The sequence below is a fragment of the Populus trichocarpa genome, chromosome 14 (assembly GCF_000002775.5).
Source record: "Populus trichocarpa isolate Nisqually-1 chromosome 14, P.trichocarpa_v4.1, whole genome shotgun sequence".
NCBI classification, from domain to species: Eukaryota; Viridiplantae; Streptophyta; class Magnoliopsida; order Malpighiales; family Salicaceae; genus Populus; species Populus trichocarpa.
In genome coordinates, this window is record NC_037298.2 from 5,640,762 (window position 1) to 5,663,464 (window position 22,703).

Here is a 22,703-nt window from a genome sequence, read left to right on the forward strand (position 1 = left end):
AGATAACGCCATGAAATTATTTTATTGTAATAACAAGTGGGCAAAATATTATAAATACATATCCAGGGGTATTGTGGAAAGTAATGGCGTGTGTTGGAGTATAATAACAAGTTCTTAGTGTCTCTAGCTCGTCTATTATTCTGTCAAATTTTAATGGTCAAATTAATGGGAATACATCACATGATTTGCACATGACCAAGTTCATATATATATATATGAACTTGGTCAAGTGCAAATTATATGATGTTTTCTACTCCCTCACCTGGGTCTATAAAATATGTTTTTCGAGGAATAAGTTTTCTCGAATCCAAAAAAAAATATAAAAAATAATCATGTGATGTATTCCCATTAATTTGACTATTAAAATTTGACAGAATAATAGACTAGAGACACTAAGAACTTTTCAATGATAGATTATATATATAATTAAATATATAAGAATAGATAGGACATGATCCTTAAAATACAAAGACATTCAAGCTGTTTCTCCTAAACATATTAAGAAAAAAATAACTATAAGATCCTACGAGAAAGAATGATAATTGTAAATGATTAAGTAAATTGATGACCTCGTATTTGAAAGTATAATAAAAATTAAATTAATTTGAAAAAATAATAATTTTAAAAGCTGGACTTATTGCAAAGTCTCGACAATAAAATCAATTAGTTCATATATCATGAAAAACAATTAAATAGTTCCTTGACCAATGCTAATCATGCATACTTTAGCATAACTTTGTCATAAAAAATGTTTTTTTCATCAATCTTTTCATATTATTTATTTTCTTAAAATCAAAATAAACAGAAAAGAGCATAAAACAGACAAAGAATTTTATAAATGGATTTAAAAACATAGAGATTAAATTAATAAATATTTCTTAAAAACATTGAGGACTAATTAATCATTTCTTCTAAGTTCCAGCAACTAACTCCATAATTTTCCTACGATCAACTTTGGTGCTCAATTCATATATTGCATGATTGCATCTTCCGATGATCTCCACATCCCACTTTCTTTCAATCCCTACCGTCCATTCTCAAACGTCAGTTACCATTCCCGCCATTTCCTTCTCCAAGAAACCAAATCATGCCGCCAAAAACAAAAACCCTTCTCACCAAATCTCTCTCACTTCTCCCTCCTACTCGACTCAGATCATTAACAACCGTTCCCGAGTCAACTCACTTAACCGATCCCCACTTAACCCATTCTTTCTGCTCCAGAGCCCTAAACTTCTCTGCCAAAATGGGTTTTCTTCGTGAAGGAAAACAAGTACATTCACATGTTATAAAGTTGGGATTTTGTAATGTATTGTCCTTGCAAAATCAGATTTTGAATGTTTATATAAAATGCAAAGACTTTAATTATGCGCACAGATTGTTTGACGAAATGCATGTGAGAAACGTGGTTACATGGAATACTGTGATTTGCGGGCTTGTAGACTGCAGGGGCAGTGATTATGAGTCAAGTGTCTACATGGGTTTTTGTTATTTTAGGAAAATGCTGCTCGATAAGGTAGGTTTTGATGCCATAACTCTTAATGGGTTGCTTCGCGCATGTCTCGAGTTAAATGATGTCGAGATTGGTAGAGAATTGCATTGTTTTATAGTGAAATTGGGTTTTGCAGTGAATAGTTTTGTCAACAGTGCTCTGGTTGATTTGTATGGGAAATGTGGATTAGTCAAGGAAGCGAGGCGTGCTTTTGATGAAGTATACTGTAGAGATTTGGTGTTATGGAATGTGATGTTGTCTTGCTATGCTATGAATTGCTTAGCTGAAGAGGCTTCCGGTTTCTTTAAGTTAATGCAAGAGGAGAATTTTATGACGGATGGTTTTACATTTTCTAGTATGCTCAATTCATGTGGAACTCTGGGATCTTGTAACCTAGGAAGACAGATCCACGGTCTTTCTATCAAACTGTCTTTTGATTTAGATGTATTGGTGGCTAGTGGCCTTGTTGATATGTATGCAAAGAGTGAAAATATAGATGATGCTCGCAAGGCTTTTGATGGGATGGCTGCTAGAAATGTAGTCTCATGGAATACTATGGTTGTGGGTTACGGTCGCCTTGGAGATGGGGGGGAAGCTATGAAACTTCTCATTGGAATGTTTCAAGAAGATTTAAGACCTGATGAAATTACTCTGGCTAGCATTATTAGATCATGCAGCAGTGCATTGACCTCTTGCGAAATTATGCAAGTCAATGCTTATGTACTTAAAAATGGTTTCCATGCCTTTTTATCAATTGCAAATGCTTTAATAAATGCATACTCCAAGGGCGGTAGCATTGCAATGGCACTTCAGTGTTTTAACACAGTTCTGGAGCCTGATCTTGTTACTTGGACTTCACTTATTGGTGCGTATGCATTCCACAGTCTTCCAAAAAATAGTATTGATACTTTTGAGGAGATGTTAGCTGATGGTGTATGGCCAGATCAAATTGTCTTTCTGGAAGTCCTTTCTGCCTGTAGCCACGCAGGGCTAGTAAATGAGGGGCTTCATTACTTTAGTTTAATGAAAGATTATCATATTTTGCCAGGTTTAGAGCACTATACTTGTCTCATTGACCTTCTTGGTAGAGCCGGTCTCTTGGATGAGGCTTTTAATATTTTGAATTCAATGTCAATTGGGTATAGCTCAGACACCTTGGGAGCATTTATCGGGGCATGTAAAATCCATGGAGACGTAAAATTAGCTAAATGGGCTGCAGAAAAGCTTTTTGAAATGGAGCCAAACAAGCCTGTAAATTATACTCTTATGTCTAGCGTCTTTGCTTCTGAAGGTCACTGGCATGATGTGGCAAGAATACACAAACTGATGAGGGATAGGTGTGGTCACGGAGTTCCAGGTTGTAGCTGGATGGAATATGCTGGTACCATAGATGAAGTTCCTGTCAAAATTTAATCGGTGTATGGTATGTTAGGGAATGCCCCATGGGTAATACAGGAACAATATTTTCTTTCCAAGTACATGCCATGCATGACAATGTTTGGGATGAACGTGCACTATAGCTCCCCTCATCTGATGCCTTGGCTTGAAACAAGCTTCTCGACTGTTGGTGAGTGTTTATCAGTTTGGTTCTTGTCTTGAGGTATGCCTATTTGCAAATGTGATGATCATTAATTTTAATTTTTTGTTGTTGTTCCTAACATGAAATCCGCAGAAGATGTTTTGATGGCAAGGTTAACCCCCTTTCATCTTACTGGGCCTAGTTGGGCGAGACAGTCCAAATGTAGAAGGCAAGTTAAACCGCAACTCAGGTGTCAAGCTTTTTGCTCACTCGAGAGTCATTGAACAAGTGGCTCAACTAAAATCTGATAGTAGTATGCATCTTTGAAGTCCTTTGGATAATTTTCATAATGCAAATATCGCAACATCCTTGCTAGAAATGTCTTCCATAGGTCCTTTTCTTTGTGTTGCTGACATCAGCATATGTTAGGTGATAGAGATCCAGTATAGAAACACCAACCGCCTTCTACCACTTAAAGTTGGTTGGGTTCTGATTGAATGGTCACATCTCCCTAGTAACAATTCAAATTAACACCAATCCATTTTTTTATTTGTTGTAAAACAGGTGTTGATGGAAAGTTTCCCTTTAAACTCTGGCAATCTTCAACAAACTGCAAAACCCTGTCATTTTCCACTGCCACTTCAGTACTTATCACTGTTTATAACTCTGACAATCTCCATCCTAACTGCACAGACCAGTTGATTGACTTCTAATCAAAGGGTTAGGAGTTTCTCTCTTCATGTGCGGTGCACTCTCATGATATAAATGTTGTTTCTATGTCTGTTAAGCTCCACCTCTGTGGTGCATTTGTGTGGTACGAATTCTGCACATGCAAATGATTTGGAAAGATTCTCCTCGAACTGCAATCAGTAATCTAGCCAATGCTCTTTAAAGCTGCAAGCAATTTTAATTTTAATTCCCGAACATAATACAAAATGAATAGTCTGAAAGGAGTTTCTTTCCTCATGGACACGACCTCTCTTTTGCAACGGCTATCATTTTTTTCTTAATCTGGGAGGGTTTGGTAGAATATAATCAAATTAATGTTTCTGTCATAAGAGTTATTATGCATTGTTTCCGTGTTAGTGTGTGAAACTGGCTTGAGAAACAAAGAAGGTAGACAATCCAGATGATTTCTTGCTTGTCAGTAACGGAATTTGAGGTTTTTGTGAATTCTATTATCCTAGGATCTGTGGGGCCTGCTGAAGTGATCAACCACTCAGCTTCTGTTTCTGAAGTAGTTTGCAAGAATTCTTGATCAACTAAACGTTATATTCTATCAGGGTTTTTGGTGTGAAACCAACTGTGATTTGGACAAGGAAAGGATCAGAAACTACCATCCATTACAACTTGGGGCCACATTGAATAGAGCACAGACCCTCAAAACACTCCTGAAACTGACACGTGTCAGTTAAGTGTAACATCACTGCCCTTCTCTGTCTCTGTGCAAATTGTCACCAGCTCTAAGAGAGGCCAGGATGTTTCGGTGTCTTTATGAGTGAAATGAAGGCCACTAGCCGCTACCAAGTGCTGGGATTTGACTCAGGGCACAACCAAGCAATAAGATGACCTTTTCCTTGTGGGATTTTTGTGGTTCAATGAGAGAAGATTGTCCACACTCCCGGCCTCATGATTCAACAACTTTTTCTAATTTCTAGAGTGTTGATAGCGTCCATAACCAACACATGATTTTGTTTCTCTGTGGAAAATCAATCGATCAATCTCTAGATCCTTTCCTTAACAGGTCAAAATGTATTGGTATCATTTTAATCTTATTCAGTTATTCATCCTACTAGTGTTTTGACCTGGTTTTTTTTTCTGGTTTTGTTCTCCTTTTTAATTTATTGCAAGCCGAATCTTAATCCCCATAAAGAGACTCCACTGCTAGATTACAAGTTCTACTGACTCTGCCAATTTTATTATTTTTTTTATTTTTTTATCATTGACTCCTACTCTCACTTTGTTCACCGTCATTATCTAACACTTGCGTGTTACTATCATATTTTAGAAGTTTCCCGTTCGGTATCTAAAATAAACAATTTAAAATTTCATACTCACACTTGTTATTAGAGTTATAATTTTATTTTTCTAGATTATTTTAGCTTTTCAATAATTTATTAAGAAAGGTAATGTTAGAAATTGTGGTAATAATTATTTTTTAAAATTTTTTTTATTTTAAAATATATTAAAATAATGTTTTTTTATTTTTTAAAATTTATTTTTAATATCAAACAATCTAAAATTAAAAAAAAATTAAAAAAAATAAAAATATTTTTTAAACACAAAAATAAAAATAAGAACAAGGATATTTTATATATATAAAAAAAACTTTCAATTTAAGAAAAATAATACAGCGGGCCTTAATGCTAATCATTTATAATAATCAAATTGAAACCTCGATGATCAAGCTTAATTATAGTTGGTGCCAGTTACCCTTTCATAACTTCAACGGCTCACGTTAGCCACACCCACCTTCGAAAAATCAAAGTCTTCCCCTTTTTTTATTAACACAACAGCTACCCGCCATTTCTACCCACCTCTCTCTAAACAATGAAGAGCCCATATTCTCGCTACGCTCGCCGGACCCCAGCCTCCGGCGTAGGGCATACGCCGGACTGTGTTCCATACTCCCCGACATCCTCCTCCCACTCGAGCGGCTCCACCTTGAAGAAACGGAACCCGTTGTCGGTGGCCGCGAAATCAATGGCCGGTGTGTTTGTTGCTTGTTTCACGCCTCCCGAGCCTGAGCCGAACAGTTCAAAGGACTTTGGTTACTCTGAAGAGTTAAAAGCTCCCTCTGGTAAACTCCTTGTTTGTTTTGTTGACTTTTTTACTGTCTTGCGGTAAGGTTTTTGCTGAGAGAAAAGGTAAGAAACTTGAGACGTGGTTCTTGATTCATATGATATAGTCTTTTTTGGAGAGTTTTCTTTTTGGGTTGGACTATAGAATGCGATTGCAACACAGTAATGATGGTTTGTTTTTAATTATCTTCTGTGTAAACAAATCATGGCTTAAATGTTGTGTTGGAAGCAAGGGATCAGATCCTTGAATAGTTTTCTTTTACTATAAGTTTTTATTTGGATATAAATGAGAAATTACTGAATATGCATGGTTTAACAAAGATCACTTCTTGTCTACTTATTGTTATGCTATGACAACGTTTGATTATCAATAAATTTCTTGAAACCTTAACAAATGTGTTTGGTACCGCATTACTTGTTATATACACCAATTTGATTTTCTTCTTTGTTATTTATCGATTTTATGGTAAAAGTTGGGCCGAATCTCAATGTGTTATTATGATAATAACAAATTAAATAAGCAGATTTGGTATTATTCCAAAGCAACAGGAACTGGGGGTTCTTGGCCCATTTCAAAAAAGCGTAATTAATCTAAAAAAAACAAAGAAAGAAAGTAGACTTGTATATTCGATTTTAAGTTTATTTACTAAACACAAAACAATTTGTGAGACAACGCTTTAGTTTCAGAGCATTGAAGCATACTTGAAATACATGGTGAATCTTTTTCTTTTTTTTCTATTTCTATATGAAATGAATTTGTAGAGTTAGAATGAACTACTCAAATTTGTTCCTTTCAGTTGCATCTAGTACTTCTGGTGGCAATGAAAGGAGACGAAGTTCAAGAAGAGGTATATATAGCAGTCCAGCTAATTCAGTCCATGGGAGAGAACCTGGGAGTGTAAATTTTACCATGGAGGAAATCAATGCAGCCACAAGGAACTTCTCTCCTACATTCAAGATTGGACAAGGTGGTTTTGGGACAGTATACAAGGGAAGATTCCAAGATGGAACTGTTGTTGCCATCAAACGTGCCAAGAAGGTTGGTAAAAGTGCAGTTTATTTTTCTGCTTCAGTGAATATGAGTATTCTGAGGTTTCACAGATTGCTTGGTTATCTGTGTCTGCAGAGTGTATATGATAAGCATTTAGGTGTAGAATTTCAAAGTGAGATTCGAACACTGGCACAGGTGGAGCATTTAAATCTAGTAAAGTTCTATGGATATCTGGAGCATGAAGATGAAAGAATTGTTCTTGTGGAGTATGTTGCCAATGGAACTCTCAGAGAACACTTGGATTGTGAGTTCTTCGCAACCTCTCTCTGTGCCTGCGTGTGTGTCTGTGTGCACACGCTCATGTGTGTTGGATGTGGCAGATGAAGATATATGTTTGCAAATGTGGGAATTTTGTTGATTCACGAATGACATTGATGCAGGTATTCATGGAAATGTTATTGACCTTGCGGTGCGCCTAGATATTGCAATTGATGTAGCTCATGCAATCACTTATCTTCACATGTACACAGGTTTTCTTTTAATTGCAACCAACCTAATTTTACTTGCATCAAAGTTAGAGCTTCTGCCATTTCTCTGACACTTGCAGAAAAGCTTGAGATATCTTATTGGATCATTGTGGCTTTCCATGTAGATCACCCAATTATTCACAGGGACATAAAGTCCTCCAACATCCTCCTCACAGAAAACTTTCGAGCCAAGGTAGCTGACTTTGGTTTTGCTAGACTGGCAGCTGATAGTGATTCAGGTGCCACCCATGTGTCTACCCAAGTTAAAGGAACTGCTGGCTACTTGGACCCAGAATATTTGAGGACTTATCAATTGACTGAGAAGAGTGATGTTTATTCATTCGGTGTATTGCTGGTTGAACTAGTGACAGGTAGGCGCCCTATTGAAGCAAAAAGGGAAATCAAGGAGCGTATAACTGCAAAATGGGTACAATACTCTTTCCCTCTGTTTCTTCACTCAATAAAAGTCTTACTAAATATTAATTATGTCATGTAAAACTATAAAATCCCAGCTCTATAGTTATCCAGTGCTAGCAATATCTGATGGATCCCACCATGGAAGTCCTTAACAGAGCCTAGAAAGCAATCCCAGCCCTCCCATCTAATCTCACATTTTGTTGGAACTGTGTACCAGGAGAATTAAAGCAATCAATAATAGATCTGTTCTGATTTCAGTCAGTTTTTGCGCAGGCAATAAAGAAGTTTGCGGAAGGTAATGCCGTTTTAATACTGGACCCGAAACTAAAATGTACCGCCGCAAATAACTTGGCCCTGGAAAAGATTCTTGAACTGGCCTTGCAATGTTTGGCTCCTCACAGGCAGAGTCGGCCAAGCATGAGGAAATGTGCTGAGATTCTTTGGAGTATCCGTAAGGATTACAAGGAACAATCAGCCTCAGATTTTCGTTCTTTTTCTTCTAAATCACAGGGGAGTATTTCAGTAATAACAGAAGAATAAACAAATAGCTGCCTAGTATTGCAGAAATGATAATGTGAAGAGAAAAAAGCCAAGCAGGTTGCTTTTTAAGACGAACAAGTGATTCGAGAGTAATTGTGCAGGGTGGTCAGAGTAGAAAAAGGATTGATAGCTTTCCATAGAGCGATTTCCAAGATGGCACAATATTGCTCAATAAGACTCCACTGCTTGCAAGATCATAGGAGGTGTTCGTTGTGAAGTTATGAATGTATATAGGAAAATCGTTTTAAGGTGACGAAGTGCCTTTGCTTCCACCTGATTTTGTGTTTACTGTTTCTTCATCTTTTTGGTTACAATTGTTTTTTAATCTTTCATGTTGTTTCCATCCATTCTGCAACATTTCTAAACAGAGCGGGGTTTGTATTTTTTTCTGTATTGTCGCAGACAAATATTTCTTCGAGACCATCCCCCAATCAAGAACAGTATCATTTTGAGAAATCCATGTCAAATGGATGTTGTGTGAGAACATAAACATTGTAAACTATGTGATTAATATTGTATATCGATAGGCTTGCAATATTTCCATCACTTTTCGAGGAATTACATGTAAACATTTCCTCTCGTGATCTCCATTGCATGCACACTGCGTCTAAGATGTCTGGTTCAATTTCTCTCCTGCATTTAGTTTATTCAGATCGCAATAAGCAGCTGACACTTCTCTAGTTGAGGACGAGGTCCCATCTATCCACTTGCTAATTTATATGTTAAGGTACAATAATTTCATTTCATTTAATGACCGATAACTTCTTTGTCCGTGGGAGAGACACCAATGCTTCTTGAACAACCTCCAAAACTAAAATCCAGCTTTTATATTTTTTGTTCATTTTCCAGTTAGTCAACAGATTCAGACTTTTCTGGCATCCAACTACCTCTCATCATTGTAATTTAAGATCTGATTTGCAAGTGGTCAAGAGCAAAGAATAGTCAAATATGATGAGTAAGTTAAATTTAATTAATAAGAAAAATGTATCAAATAACCGACATAATCTTACAAGACTGATAGATCAAGAAATTCATCTCAATGGTGGATCTATTCCCCCTAAATCTTTTCAATATTTCCGTCTTTTCTTAATTCCCTAACCTGTCGAACCTACCTTTGTTTGTACACAAACAGAAATGTAAAAGAAGAAATATCCTGGCAAAAAAGGGTTCATATTTATGAGAAGAAGAATTGGCAATACGGCTTTTGTTGATGTAGTAGGACGCATGTTTTACTTCGGTAAGAGCTGCTTTAGCAGATACAATCGAGCAAGTCTTGTTCAGTATGGACAGGCTACATTTTCTCATATGTACTGGGGATAGCTTATTTTCTTTCAGGAGTTGAGGGCTAAATTCTGCAAAAATCTCTCCTCCTCCCTCTAACTATGGCTCAGCTCTTGAAAATGAATCCTGCCGCGTCAACCCATAGTTTCCATCTGGGGTTGTTTCATTTTCGCTATTTATAATTTTGTCGACTTTTGAACAAAGGAACAGGAAGGAAGATGTATATATGGTGACATGCCACAGACTGCAAACCATTTTACACGCCAAACATCAGAGAATGAGTTATAAAAAATAAACCAGTGACATAAACAATTAATAAAACCATATTATATTTGCTAAAGTATTTCATAGTACCTGTGCCATATCCAGTAGCTTTCGCTGCTTTCCAGCTTCCAGCTTATTGCTGCCATGGCCAGGGCAGAAAACCCTGCTAGCACAAAACCCCATCGGAATCTTCTCAAAAGTGTCTTGACTAAATTACTGAGCTGGGCTCCGATGGTTTCCCACCTATAATAAAACACAAGCTCGGTTTTCTTTAAATTGAAAACCACAATTTTTTTTTGGCATACACAGCTTCAAGCAATGCATGCACCCTCCAGTAGGGAATGTAAAAATACTTTTATCTGCAACTTATTTTGTTACCAAAAGCAATGAGAATTTCCGAGAAAAAAATGGCGAAAAAAAGCACAAACTGAAATTCAAGCACACGAACCTCATTAAAATCTTAATTTTAATACATTGAAGTCAATGCATGCATTTATCGCAGCTCATTGTTTGTTATATATCACATTTGAGCATGATATTAAATCTTCATTGGTGATCTCAAAAAGATGCTTACCTTGTGGGCACATTTAAACAGAATCCCCTTGAAAATGAAAGTGAGCTTAAATTGGTAGAGAATTCTACCAACCATCCAATGAGAAGACCAAGTGCCCCAATTGCCATCACAAGAATAATATTAGAAGACCTGCAGAGTTTAATCAACCTTACATGCTTAAATTCCCACAGTACCCTGCTAAATGCATCAGACAAACTTGAAACATACCTGGTTGCCTTAGTTATCGCCATTAGGGCTGTGAGGATGGCAACAACTGTGTGAATCGCTCGTTTAGAGACTTCATCAATGGTGGTTAAGTATATAAAAGTGCTCACCACTGCCATGAAAGACAGCCAAAAGTCCATGAACTGAAACATTCCAGTTGATGAGTCAATAACATCTTAAGCCAGTAAACCTAAGATCTCACATTTTCCTAAAATAAATTAATTAATAGACAATAATATAAAGTTATACAAGAATGAAGGCATTTGAGTTGGAGAGAGATTCAAAACTGCTGAATGTTATACAACTCTTATTTTCTAAACTAATGCAAACACATTCCTTCAAACGATCTGAAAAAGGGAAAATAAATTTTTGTTTCTAAATCTCACTAAAGATCCTCAAATAGCTTCAAGGCTTGTTTATTGTGTTTCTCATGTCAAAACAAACACAAATCCTAGGTTCACTTGGTTCTGAGATACTTTTCTTGGCATTATTACAGTAAAATATATAAGCAAATCATCTTTCAAGGGCCGTCAGAAATCATATTCTCCATCAATAGTGCATACAAAAGCAAGGAAAATTGAGATGTACCTGTAAGACGCCAAAGGATAATGCACACCAGGTGCCTACATCACATGCATGATATAATCCACTTGAAATTCCACTAGAAGTAAAGATAACCCATTCTGCAAATGCCTGCATTGAGAAAAAAAGGTCATTTTGGTAATGTTAAACTAAATAGTGGGGATCAAAGGTTCATCTTCTCCAATTGAAGAAATCAACTCCAAAGCTGAATGTTGGGTTGGTATAGATATGAACATTATCCCTGATATCTACCACTGGCACATCCTTGAGATTCATGAATCATCGCTCACCTCTTCTTGTTGGTTGCAAGGCAAATCAATCGTACACTGTTACTAAAAAACCAATTACAGTAAAAGGTTGGGCTGCTTGGAAAGTGTTTCACCATGACACCAATAAGAATTAATCTTTGCTTTAAATTTAAAAAATAGTCAATCCAATAAAAAAAATTACTATAGCATTACCTTATGCCTAAGAGCCCAATATGCAGGAAGTATAGCTGCAGCATTTGATCCAATTAGAGCAATCGATTGCCATATGTGACCTACATAAGTTTAAAGCTACTTGAATAGGGGGCTATTGTATTGCATGATAATAACTCCTGACCTTCATTTCACATGCAAAATGGAATTCTTAAAAGAAAAAAGGGTGAAAGAAAAGGTGCAAAGCGCATTTCTCTCCAATTTCGTCTCACAAACTCGAGTCAAAGAACCATTGCTGGCCTCCTGCAACTTCCAACTGGCTAATTCATTCAGAGGTCTATACTTCATAAATCCAAGTTTGTTAGATGAGATCAATGATTTTCTCAGAAGGCTTCCTAAAGTATCTTTCACAACCCAGGAAAAAGAAAAGGAATTACATAGATTTCTGTCAAATGGTGACAGTTTGACCATGATTTCAAACTTCCTGTTCTAAATTTGCCAGTTTTCTGAAAGCCTTACAAATATTTTTCTTCTAAAGCAACCATTTGCATGCCTAAGAAGTTACATAGGCAGTGAGCAATTTTTCAAAGCTCTGCTTACTTCCATTGCGACAAAGTGTAGCCGTGAGAACAACATGATAGCGATTCCAGAAGTATTGGAAGAAAAGAATTATCAGGGATGAATTTGCAAGGAAGGATATCTTATATTAAAAAAAATAAAAAGAAAACTAAAGTTATATCCCCACTGAAGTGTCCTAGGAGAATTTGGAGAGAGTCCAGTCTTTCAGCATTTTTTGCATGAAGTGACGACTGACAGGACTCAAACCTACTCTCCGTGGCTGCAAGCTCTAAGAGTTTTACCATTCACTAGGTAATGACCCCTACAAGGATGTTTAAAACCAAAAAAAAAAAAAAGTGTACCTTGATGTGATACAATCTCGATGCTACAGTCAAATCCCCCATGCGTTCGATCACAGGAGCAGAAGCTGAGAAACAAAAAGGCAAAGTTATGAGAAGTTAGGGGGGCGGATAAGTGTCATACTTTGGAAGTGCTGAATATAAAACCTGTATGAAGCTAATCCACTGGCATCCAGAGCTACTTTGCATGCCCCATGAGAGGAGCATCTTTTTGGGCATCTCTCAACAGAGACTGACATGACAGTCTGATCATTTGAAGGGATGATGGTGGTATTTAAAGACCTTAATCCAAATGTCCAAGTTCCTTCCTTGACGTATAGAATGTAAAAATCAATCTTTTCTTCAGTTGAATTATACGACGTGAAAAACATGGAACCATCACTGCTTCTTGTTCTGTTTGCATAATAATAATCCCAACTGTCAAGAGATGGCAACCCACCATATCTAGCATATATTTCATAGTTTATCTTCACGTCTGAAGTCATCCGGATGTGGATGTTCCCTCCAGCTGCACCACGAGGAATGTTCAAGAGAAAATACGTCCAAGAAGTATCTGTTTCATTGCTGTATGAGGAATTGCTTGAAAGGGGTTCAAGAGGAAAATCAGCTGAATCTGGGGACACTTTTCCACTGAGGGGCAAATAATAGGATTCAAAGGGTGTGGAGTCTCTCCTGAGAACTGTCTGCAAGAAGGAGTCTTGGCTTGTAAATGAAAAAAGAAAATGTCCGGATAACTTCCATCAAGCATTAATAAAACAAAAACGTGCTGTGTAAAACAAGATATCTACAAACTTCTTGAAGCGGTAAAATTGATATTAATATCACACTCCACAATCAGTAAGTCAATTCATAACTATTGTGAAGTACAGAAGAGTGCTTCCAACACAATATCTCTGCAACAAAATCTTGATCCCATTTTGTTAGACACAATTGCTAACACATGCTTTTCATCACCATCACCCATCCTTTGAGTATGTGTGTGGGAGAGTTAGAGGGAGGGAGGGGGAGCCCAGATTGTATATCAAGCCATTCTATGATTTATGAACTCAAATTTCTACAGCTCAGACAGGCAAGGATCAGTGTGGGAATTCATGGTGGTGTATGTACCCACTAACCAAATTTACATGTAAGCAAAAACAACTATAATTAATTTTCTATGTTAAAGATTGAATTCTCTATTCAATTAAAATCCTAGGTTTCAATATTTTTCTGTGGTTTCAAGCATCATGCCTATTTCTCTGCTACCATAGGAGCATAAGATGTATAGCAACTTCATCCATACAAACCCCACTATCAGTGTCACCGATATAAACAAATCCAAGTATCTGATTCAGATAATTCTGAAGTAAATCATATAACTAGATTTGCATGTCAGAATATATTATAATCAAGATTCAAAGAACACACATTCCTGGAACAGTTTACCTGAAGCATGTATTTTTCTGAAGAGCAATTCAATCCAGCCTTCCCCACTGGACAATTAAGCAATTGCCATGTAATGGAATAGCAAACTTGCATGTTAGTATTCTGAATCCCTCCAACTTCTTTTGAAAGATTAGTGGGTAAAATAGTAACAAACCATCGACCAACCTTTGGCTTACGAATGATAAGAGGAGCTTTACTCATGTCACCAGAATAATCATACAGTGCCATTGAAGGCATTGCACCATGCCGAGCGAAATACAATAAGTTAGCAACACTAGCATTACCAGTGCTATTTGTTGGGGCAGCAGTGAAACTGACATTTGCTGCCACAATTTTTAATTGTTCTGCTATTCCCAACACCTCCAATGCATATACTTTTGGCTCACCTTCTCCATGGCAATAACTTTCAAAAGTTTTGCATGAAACCACATTTTGTATTGTCTGTAAGTTAGCACCAGAAAAAATTTCCGTCGGATTGTAGCTGTAAGCTTGAGAACATGAAAAAGGGTCAATTGTCTGGTTGCAATACTGTCCCCACATTGTTGATGTTGCACATCCTTCCACACTGATGTTGGCACTAAAGGAGTATGATGGGCTACGGATAATCTGCAATGCCAGATGACTTATAGTAAATTCAATATTTAAATAATAGCAATATTCATTGTTGTCCCAATGTGAGTCCTTCGATGAAGGGGGGGCAGAAGGTACTAAAAAAAAGAAAGAACTAGAATGAAAAAGGCTATAGGAAATAAACCAGTAAGACACCAAGACAGCCACAAAGACACACTGTTATTAACAAAAACCAATTAAATGTGGCTATAAAGAGGAGAATGAATTCTGTCTGTCCAGAATATCAACTTCAGTATTCTAGGGCTTTCTAAATCTGCTACTATAAACACTTGTATCAGAAATTTCTGAAACTTTTTGATTCTCCCTTTAATTGGAAATAAGAAGCTGCGTTCATCCTGCTATTACAAATGAAAAATTAACTTCAGCCTATCAAAGTGATTTCAACATTAAGTTTTTATATATGGCCAAACTTTTCTCCTAGTGAACAGCAGCAGCTATTTCATTAAAGCCAGTGCTCCTATTAGTCAACTATATTCCTTTTAGCTGGTGCAACATGCTGGCTAGCTTCCTAAGATTAAGAAGTTCACTGAAACAATAGAATTTGATCAAAATTCAAAAGAGACATCACAAGGAATGCTTACTAATACAGCTAGTTTAAATGAAATGTACCATTTTTGATTGTGTCCTTGTAGGTCCAATGCCATTAAAAAGACCTAGATACCAAACTCCTGGAGATATCTGCATAAAAAAATTATAATTTAAACTCTGCTCGCTGACATGAAGGGAACAGAGCACTAGTGAAATAATCCACACCTACCACAATTAGGAAAGGATTGTTGGCATACCTGCTCATTTGTGAGTGTCGCTGTTATATTTCTCTGCATTGGATAGCACTGCACATTCTGAGGACCTTGAATTCTTTGAAATGAGCCATTAGAGAAGGATCCTGACACCAAAACAGTGACAGCTACTTCAGTCTTTCCTTCATTTGATTCAAACAATGAGACTGAATAAAGAAAAGATTTTCACTCATCCCGACCAAAAGCAGAAATAAGGACTCCAGAAAAAGGACTATCAGAGAAAAAAGAGGCAGGTTCTGGCATTTCATGTACAACACTGTTGTGAAGAATTCAGTGGGCAAGAATAAAATAGTCAGGCGCTTTCATTGGAACAACTGAAAAAAGAATTTAGGAAGTAATAAAAGGTATGCAACACATTTGATTATTTTTTCTTCTTTCTTCTTTTGGAAAAAAGAGCTTCATGAGGATAAACTAAAACAATTCGATCTGTTTCTCTCTTTTACCTAGTTCTATAAGGGAACTGTTTAAGACATCTGGCAGAGGAGGACTGCCATCTCTGATGCAGATGAGTGGCAGTGTGCTCTTAGGAACCTTTGATATGCTTTTAGCATCCTGTGAAAAACTTGAACCATGAGCCAATAAGAAATAAAAAACATGATATGAGCAAAATTAACAATCAACATCAGCAATTGCATCGATTTTCAAAGGCAATTTGTATAGCACAAGTCCACTATCCGTGCAAGCCAATTAAAGAATAGCAATTCAAATGAAGGCATCAAAAGTAGCCATCCGAAAAATGCACAGTTCACTTCTTTTCTTTTGTATTCTTCTCTTGCAAAATTCAAAAAACTGATAAGATTGACAAAAAAAGCTAAGATAAAACATACTCACAAGGTCTACGTCCGACTGCACTGTTATAGACACAGAAGAGAACCACGCGGGCAAATCAACTGGAACAAGGCACAAAACCAGAAAAGCTAAGATTAAAATATCTTCTAACCCACATCTTGCAAAATCCAAGAAGCTGAAAAGATTGAATTGAGGTTTGGAAGAGCCATCCCACATTCAGTAAATTTTAAATCTTGATGTTGAGGTCCCTAAATTTTAACACACTGATTAAGAGAAATTACATACGGGGATATGAACATCATAGTGTTCAATAAAAACAATAATCAAGTAGAAGAAATGAGTAATTGAGCTCAGTTTCATGGGCTCAAATAAATTACACTAAACAGAATCAATTTGAATCATACAATAATTCAGATCATAATTCCATTCATGATCTCAAGATCAATGAAAACAATAAGCAATCAAACAAGAGCCGAACTTTAATCAAAATCAACAACTAGCAAAGACATAAAAGTAAAAACAGCAATCATCTTTCAACAACTGGGACGAAATTCTTCACTTAATTCAGAACTTTTGAGACGATCAGCCAATCATATAACAGCCAACAAAACTAATCCATAAAAAAAAAAACAAATACTCGGCCAATCAAATGCTTAAAAGGGTCAGTTCATATGAACTTACGGACCTCGTATGTAACGCAAATCAAACGGCCTGACATTAGTTGTTGGGTAACTAAAACTGGAAACAGTAAATGTATTGTACGGACCCAACTGATTTGCTGAATGAGAGCAGCAAAAAAGAAGGGAAAAGAACACGAAAAGACGTGACAGGATCGTAAAATAACAAGAAGGGAAGCAGAACAGAATCGAATTCTCTGCCATTTTTTTAGTGCAGAAAATGATGATGATGATATGATAAGAGATGATGTGATTTTTGAAGCAGGCGATTAATGTAATAAATTAGCATTTGTTTGGTGTGTGTAGGTGATTTCTTTCTTTGTTTAATGTGATTTCGCGTAAGGTGACTACGTCTAGTTGTTGACTTGAGTTCTGCGACTTCTGTCTAGGTTTGTTTGGGGGAGAGTGAACCACACGTGCAAATGATGGAGTTTTTTTATCACGCGCCACTTGCCTGGGGGTAGGACTAAGGACAGGGGAGGACGGTCTGTAAGGTAGAATCTTTGATTCCACATGGAAACAGCATTACATCAGAGGGTACACGTTGATTATTTCATGAGCAATGTCACTTTAGCTTAACATTTTTTCGTAAATTTATTTTTAACCGTTTAAAATTATATTCCAAACAATATTTTATGAAAAATTTAATTAAAATTTTTTTAAATTTATTCTTTTATGTTTTTAAATCTTTTTGATATATTGATATTAAAAAATATATTTTTTAATATATTTTCAAACGAAAAACAATTTAAAAATCAATTACTATAACACTCCAACACCCCTTAAATATATGAATTTTCATGTTTATATAAAAAAATAAATATAAATAAAAGTAGAAGAAGGGGGAATTCAGCATGGATAGAAATATTATTATATTTTTTATATGTTTCATAATTAATTTCATTATCTATCTATTTTTCTTCACAATAAATCCATAAAAATAATTAATTTTCTTTATTTTTAAACACCATTAATTTTTTTCATACTAATGTGTTTTTTATCATCATAGAAATTTTCTATTTTTATATGATACAAACTTGATAAATAAATTAAAAATATTTTAAAAAATAATATATTTTCAAATAATTTTTAAGTATGTGAATTTTTTTGTTTATAAAAACAAATATAAGGAAAAGTAAAAAAGCAGAAGAGAGGGGGGAAATTCAGTATGGATAGAAATATTATTATTTTTTTTATAAGTCTCGTATTTAATTTCATAATCTTTCTATTTTTTTCAAAATGAATCCAAAAAAAAACTATTTTTATTTATTTTAGAAAAGACAAAGAAAAGGAAGACTGTTCGTCCTCCTCCTGTCCCGCAAGCATCCGATTGGTCAAAAGAACTCTTCCATGTCAACACGTGTCATTATCAAGCGGCCATCTTAAAACTGCAAGGACTTAGACATAGGACCCACCGAATTTTAGCCTTCGAAACTCTCGCCGTCCCTTTGTTCTGTTCCGTGTCCAAACAAAAACAACTTTAAAAACAACAAAAAAACCGCTCAAACGAAACTGGTCAGAGACAGAACACGTAAAAGATCACAACTTTCAGTTTTAATCCAACCGGAAAAATGACTGTCATCGATTTGGTTACGCGAGTCGATTCAATCTGCAAGAAATTTGACAAATACGACGTCGATAAGCAGAAAAACCTTAACGCTGCTGGCGACGATGCTTTCGCTCGCTTATACGCAGTCGTTGAGGCCGACCTCGATGCTGTTCTCCAGGTAAATATCACCTCGGTTTCCCATTTTTTTATTTTTATTCCCTGTTTGTTTTCTTTGAATTGAAAAGGGAAATAAAGGGTGTTTCTTTTTTTTTTTTGGTAGAAATCAGAGGCAGCGAAAATAGAGAAAAGCAGGGCTACGGCTGTTGCTATGAATGCAGAGATTCGAAGAACAAAGGCTCGATTACTTGAGGAAATTCCTAAATTACAGAGACTCGCTTTTAAACAGGTTGTTTTTGTAAATTTGTTATATCTGATTAGCTATTTGAAAAACGTGTTTTTGTTGTTAGAAACAATGGAGATTAATGGGATGATAATAATTTTGGGTGTAGGTGAAAGGGCTATCGAAAGAAGAGCGCGAGGTGAGAAGTGATTTGGTTGCTGCATTAAAAGATAGAATCGAAGCTGTAGCAGATGGAAATATTAGTGCAGCTAAACAAGGTGGAGATTCTGCGCCTTCAGCATCGCATGGAGGAATTAAATTTGATTCAACTTATGGTAAAAAAATGAATTTTTTTGGAGTTGATTATTGGTTTTTTGATTGTTTATTCTTGTTTCGTGGATGGGATGATTGTAGTTGAAGTTTCGATGATTTTTTTTTTTTTTTTTTGAATTTGGAATCAGATGGAAGATTTGATGATGAGTATTTTCAGCAAACTGAAGAGTCGGATCGGTTTAGGCAGGAATATGAAATGCGGAGAGTGAAACAGGCAAGTGTTTTGTGCTTTTTCTTTGTTTTTACTTGTATCGTGATCGGAAAAGGTCATGATTTCAAGTGCAATGAGGTTAATGGAGCAAACTTGAGTGAAGTTATTGATGATCTATTCTGGGATTTGATTTGACTTCTTGCAGGATCAAGGCTTAGATGTTATAGCAGAAGGTTTGGACACTCTGAAAAACATGGCCCATGACATGAATGAGGTTTGGTTATGTCCTATTTTCAATGAACTTCTGATGAGTGGTAAATATTTTGAATATTGTTTATCACTGAATTACGAATGCTGTATGCAGGAGGTGGACAGACAAGTGCCATTGATGGATGAAATTGATGACAAGGTATTTTCCACTTTCCTGGTGTTATAGTCCTTTGAACTGTACATTTTACCGGAGGTATTTAACAGCTAATAGCATAGTGGCAAGTGGGCTTTCCCCTTGGGCAATAATAGTATACTCCTGCTTTTGATCTATTAAAAGAAAATCACAGTTACTATTCGTGATTTGGTTACTGGGAAGTGACATTTTTCTTAGAAGTAATGATCATTACGTTGAACATAAAACGATCATCTAATACTTTAGATAATGGTAGAAGCTGTGCATATTATTCATTGCAAAATGGTATTGTTTTGATGTTTTAACTTGAACGGTTGGTTACATCAAATTTCAGTAGTAATCCTCTGACATTCTTGCAGGTTGACCGAGCAGCCTCTGACCTTAAAACTACTAATGTGAGACTTAAGGATACTATAAACAAGGTAAACGCATCACCAATTTGATAATTCGAAACTGAAAACTATTGCTGTCCCCTGTTTCAAGTCTACTACTCATTTTTCCTATGTTTGCATTTTGATATTAAAACAGATGAGGTCCAGTCGCAACTTTTGTATTGATATCATCCTCTTGGTTATAATCTTAGGCATTGCTGCCTATCTCTACAAGTAAGTTCTTTTTGGTGGACGAGATGTACATGGGACTTCCTTATATTGCTTGCCATTTTGTTTTGGAATATCAAATAATAATTTGCTTAAAGAAGGCCAACCATGCTACATTGTTGTTTCAACATGCTTTAGCTTAAGTCAGAATTAGCTCAATTACAAGGCTATTCAATGAATCAATCAGGTGTTACTTACAAATCATGAGTGTTCGAAGTTCAACCTGTTTCTTGTTGACGTCATGTTGGACAATTCCTGATCTTCCTATGAACATGAACGATATTTGACATCTTCGTAATTGTTTATGCTTGGCAACTATATATATATATATTTTTTTTTTATGTTGTCATCATGTGCTTCCATACTGTAGTTTATCCAGTGATATAATTTCTTCCGGATTGATGTTTGTCTAGAGGCATTGTCGTCACTTGCTTTCCCCTGCATATCAATGATGTGGAGAGCATCTGTTTTCCTAGAAGTGAAACTGTTAGATTTGGATTTATACAATTTGAAGGCAAAATTTTCTTTCCAGCAAGTGTGCTTACCCACAACCCTTCCCCCACAACATAAGACGGAAAAAGAGGGAGAATTAATGAAAAATCCCATCCCAGTGTCATAACTTATAATGTACCAAAATCCAAGATATGTAAGGTTGTGTTTGGGATAGTGGTTAATTAATATATTGAAGTGCTTGGATTTTTTCTTTTTAGTCTAAGAAAATCCAGGCTAATAATAGAAACTTGAATACCTGAAAAAATAGTTCTAATTGAGAGGATTTAAAGACTCTTCGATAATAAAGTCAAATATTTATGGAAAATGTATAAAATAATTTAAGGTAATAAATGATTTAAAAGAGCTTTAAATTCAAGAAATAAAGATATTTCTTCTTGAGTTTTAAGTTGGTTAATGTTATGAAATATATGTATTTTTTATCTTAAAAGATAAAAACTTATGAACCTTTTACCTAAATCGTTCAGGGAGTATTAATACCCCCGAACCTTGTCATTTCTAGAGAAAGGAAATGATGAAGTAACAGAAGCCATTAAATGGGGAAAAGTATCAGCAAATTTTTCCATAAGATGATTCCATGAATGTGTTGTCAAAAGATTGTTTGAAGGTTTTGTCTTGTCTACATGTTATGAGCTTCAAAGCACTGGTATGTTTGGCTGTTCTGCTTTGTTTGCCATGAGTTTTGTGTCCAGAACTGTCTGGGCTAAGCTAGGAGCTGCTTGAACCATCTTCCTCCAATCAGTGAAAGAAAACGCAGACTACTTAACCTCGGATTGCTGATGAAGCTTTTGACGATTTTATTACATATTTTGAGATCATTGCTTCTCTCTTGCAGCGTGCTGAAGTGAAATGAGCATTCCAGCAACCACTTCCACAACTACTAATCTCCTGGCATATACAGCTTTCTGCTGCTACTGGGTCGTCTTTGCATGCATCATTGTACTACATAATGTTTACTGGAAGAGTCTTTACATCTGTAGCTATTAATTTCTTCATAAACTGTAATTTCCAGCAACTTGAAACTGAAACATTGAGACATTTTAATATAATTCCCACTTTATCAGGGTTTCATCGAGTCTCTTGTAGTTGGCGTTTTCAATTCTATGCCGCTAATGAAGTATTTTGAGATCATTAGTTAGTTTGCGCCATGCATCGCTAGATGCTAATGAAGTATTTTAGGATGATCTTGTACCCTCCCTATCCACTTTTACTAAATATATGAATTTTTCGTGTTCTTATCAATTTTTTAAAATATTTTTTTATTTTAAAATATATTAAATAAGTAATAATTTTTTTGACCAATTTCATTTTAAACCGCACTCCCAAATGGGGGCAAAAGCTCCTAACTTCCCAAATGGGGCCTTCAGCAGCTTCGTTCAACCCTGATTCAAATAATTAAACATGGTACATTTATTTGATTGCCAAGTAATCAACAGTGAAATAAAGATGAGCCATCTGATTGCAGCCTTTTCTGACATCTTCTGTCCCCACGCTCGCATGAGGAGCGTGCTCTTCTTTTCATTTCTGGGAGTTTATTCTGTAGATTTCAAAGAATCCAAACCAAAAGGGAGAGGGTACGTGCCCTTTTGTCCCCCCCCCAAATTGAAATTAAGTTATTCACGAAATTTGGTCTGTTAATTCCTTTGTCTCCCAACATCCCAGACACTCGTTTGTCGACTCAGTTTCTTGGCTCACTTACACAATTTCACCTCACAGGTTACTAGTTTGATGTGCCATTTCCATTCGGATAATTTTGTTTTTTTATTGGTTTCTGAACTTCTTTTTTTTCAAATTGATGAATAATAGCTTTTTAGAAAATTAATTAAAACTTGGGTTTGTTTTATTATTTATATAAATAGTGAGAAATTTTAATATATTTTTTAAAATTATTTTATAATAAATATGTGTCGTAGTCAATTAAGGTTCATGACAAGACAAAAATTACGAGTTTAAATGCTGGTTTTTACACTAG

The 22,703-nt window shown here is 35.8% G+C and overlaps 4 protein-coding genes across 10 annotated transcripts; 3 read left to right on the forward strand and 1 right to left on the reverse strand.

Moving 5' to 3' along the window:
- Positions 1 to 836: 836 nt before the first annotated feature.
- Positions 837 to 4,798, forward strand: LOC7494098 (pentatricopeptide repeat-containing protein At2g46050, mitochondrial). 3 transcript variants are annotated; one of them, XM_052446806.1, is made up of 4 exons: positions 837 to 3,056; positions 3,162 to 3,437; positions 3,573 to 3,728; positions 4,292 to 4,798. In XM_052446806.1, exon 1 carries the CDS (start codon positions 1,088 to 1,090, stop codon positions 2,900 to 2,902), a length of 1,815 nt encoding a protein of 604 aa, XP_052302766.1. In that variant the 5' UTR covers positions 837 to 1,087; the 3' UTR covers positions 2,903 to 3,056; positions 3,162 to 3,437; positions 3,573 to 3,728; positions 4,292 to 4,798. The 3 variants fall into 3 exon arrangements, with proteins under 3 accessions (XP_052302766.1, XP_052302767.1, XP_024440636.1); XM_052446807.1 differs by having other exon boundaries at positions 3,162 to 3,258; XM_024584868.1 differs by having other exon boundaries at positions 3,162 to 3,728.
- A 708-nt stretch (positions 4,799 to 5,506) lies between these two features.
- LOC7496983 (calmodulin-binding receptor-like cytoplasmic kinase 2) lies at positions 5,507 to 8,740 on the forward strand. The gene is made up of 6 exons (XM_002320110.4): positions 5,507 to 5,808; positions 6,607 to 6,848; positions 6,936 to 7,104; positions 7,241 to 7,330; positions 7,453 to 7,754; positions 8,018 to 8,740. The coding sequence occupies exons 1-6, from the start codon at positions 5,559 to 5,561 to the stop codon at positions 8,282 to 8,284; spliced, it is 1,320 nt and encodes a 439-aa protein (XP_002320146.1). The 5' UTR covers positions 5,507 to 5,558; the 3' UTR covers positions 8,285 to 8,740.
- A 493-nt stretch (positions 8,741 to 9,233) lies between these two features.
- Positions 9,234 to 17,296, reverse strand: LOC7496984 (uncharacterized). 5 transcript variants are annotated; one of them, XM_024584395.2, is made up of 14 exons: positions 16,855 to 17,285; positions 16,212 to 16,270; positions 15,824 to 15,932; positions 15,366 to 15,466; positions 15,190 to 15,258; positions 13,951 to 14,556; positions 12,673 to 13,208; positions 12,529 to 12,593; positions 11,651 to 11,730; positions 11,196 to 11,300; positions 10,611 to 10,750; positions 10,404 to 10,532; positions 9,920 to 10,072; positions 9,234 to 9,809 (listed from the first exon to the last, which is right to left on the reverse strand). In XM_024584395.2, exons 1-14 carry the CDS (start codon positions 17,048 to 17,050, stop codon positions 9,665 to 9,667), a joined length of 2,493 nt encoding a protein of 830 aa, XP_024440163.1. In that variant the 5' UTR covers positions 17,051 to 17,285; the 3' UTR covers positions 9,234 to 9,664. The 5 variants fall into 5 exon arrangements, with proteins under 5 accessions (XP_024440163.1, XP_024440164.1, XP_024440165.1 ...); XM_024584396.2 differs by having other exon boundaries at positions 16,208 to 16,270; positions 16,855 to 16,931; XM_024584397.2 differs by having other exon boundaries at positions 15,824 to 15,942; positions 16,855 to 16,914.
- Positions 17,297 to 18,265: 969 nt separating this feature from the next.
- LOC7494099 (syntaxin-71) lies at positions 18,266 to 21,806 on the forward strand. The gene is made up of 9 exons (XM_024584907.2): positions 18,266 to 18,573; positions 18,676 to 18,801; positions 18,905 to 19,070; positions 19,197 to 19,282; positions 19,425 to 19,493; positions 19,584 to 19,628; positions 19,982 to 20,044; positions 20,151 to 20,227; positions 21,567 to 21,806. Exons 1-9 carry the CDS (start codon positions 18,418 to 18,420, stop codon positions 21,577 to 21,579), a joined length of 801 nt encoding a protein of 266 aa, XP_024440675.1. The 5' UTR covers positions 18,266 to 18,417; the 3' UTR covers positions 21,580 to 21,806.
- The last annotated feature ends 897 nt before the right edge of the window (positions 21,807 to 22,703 follow it).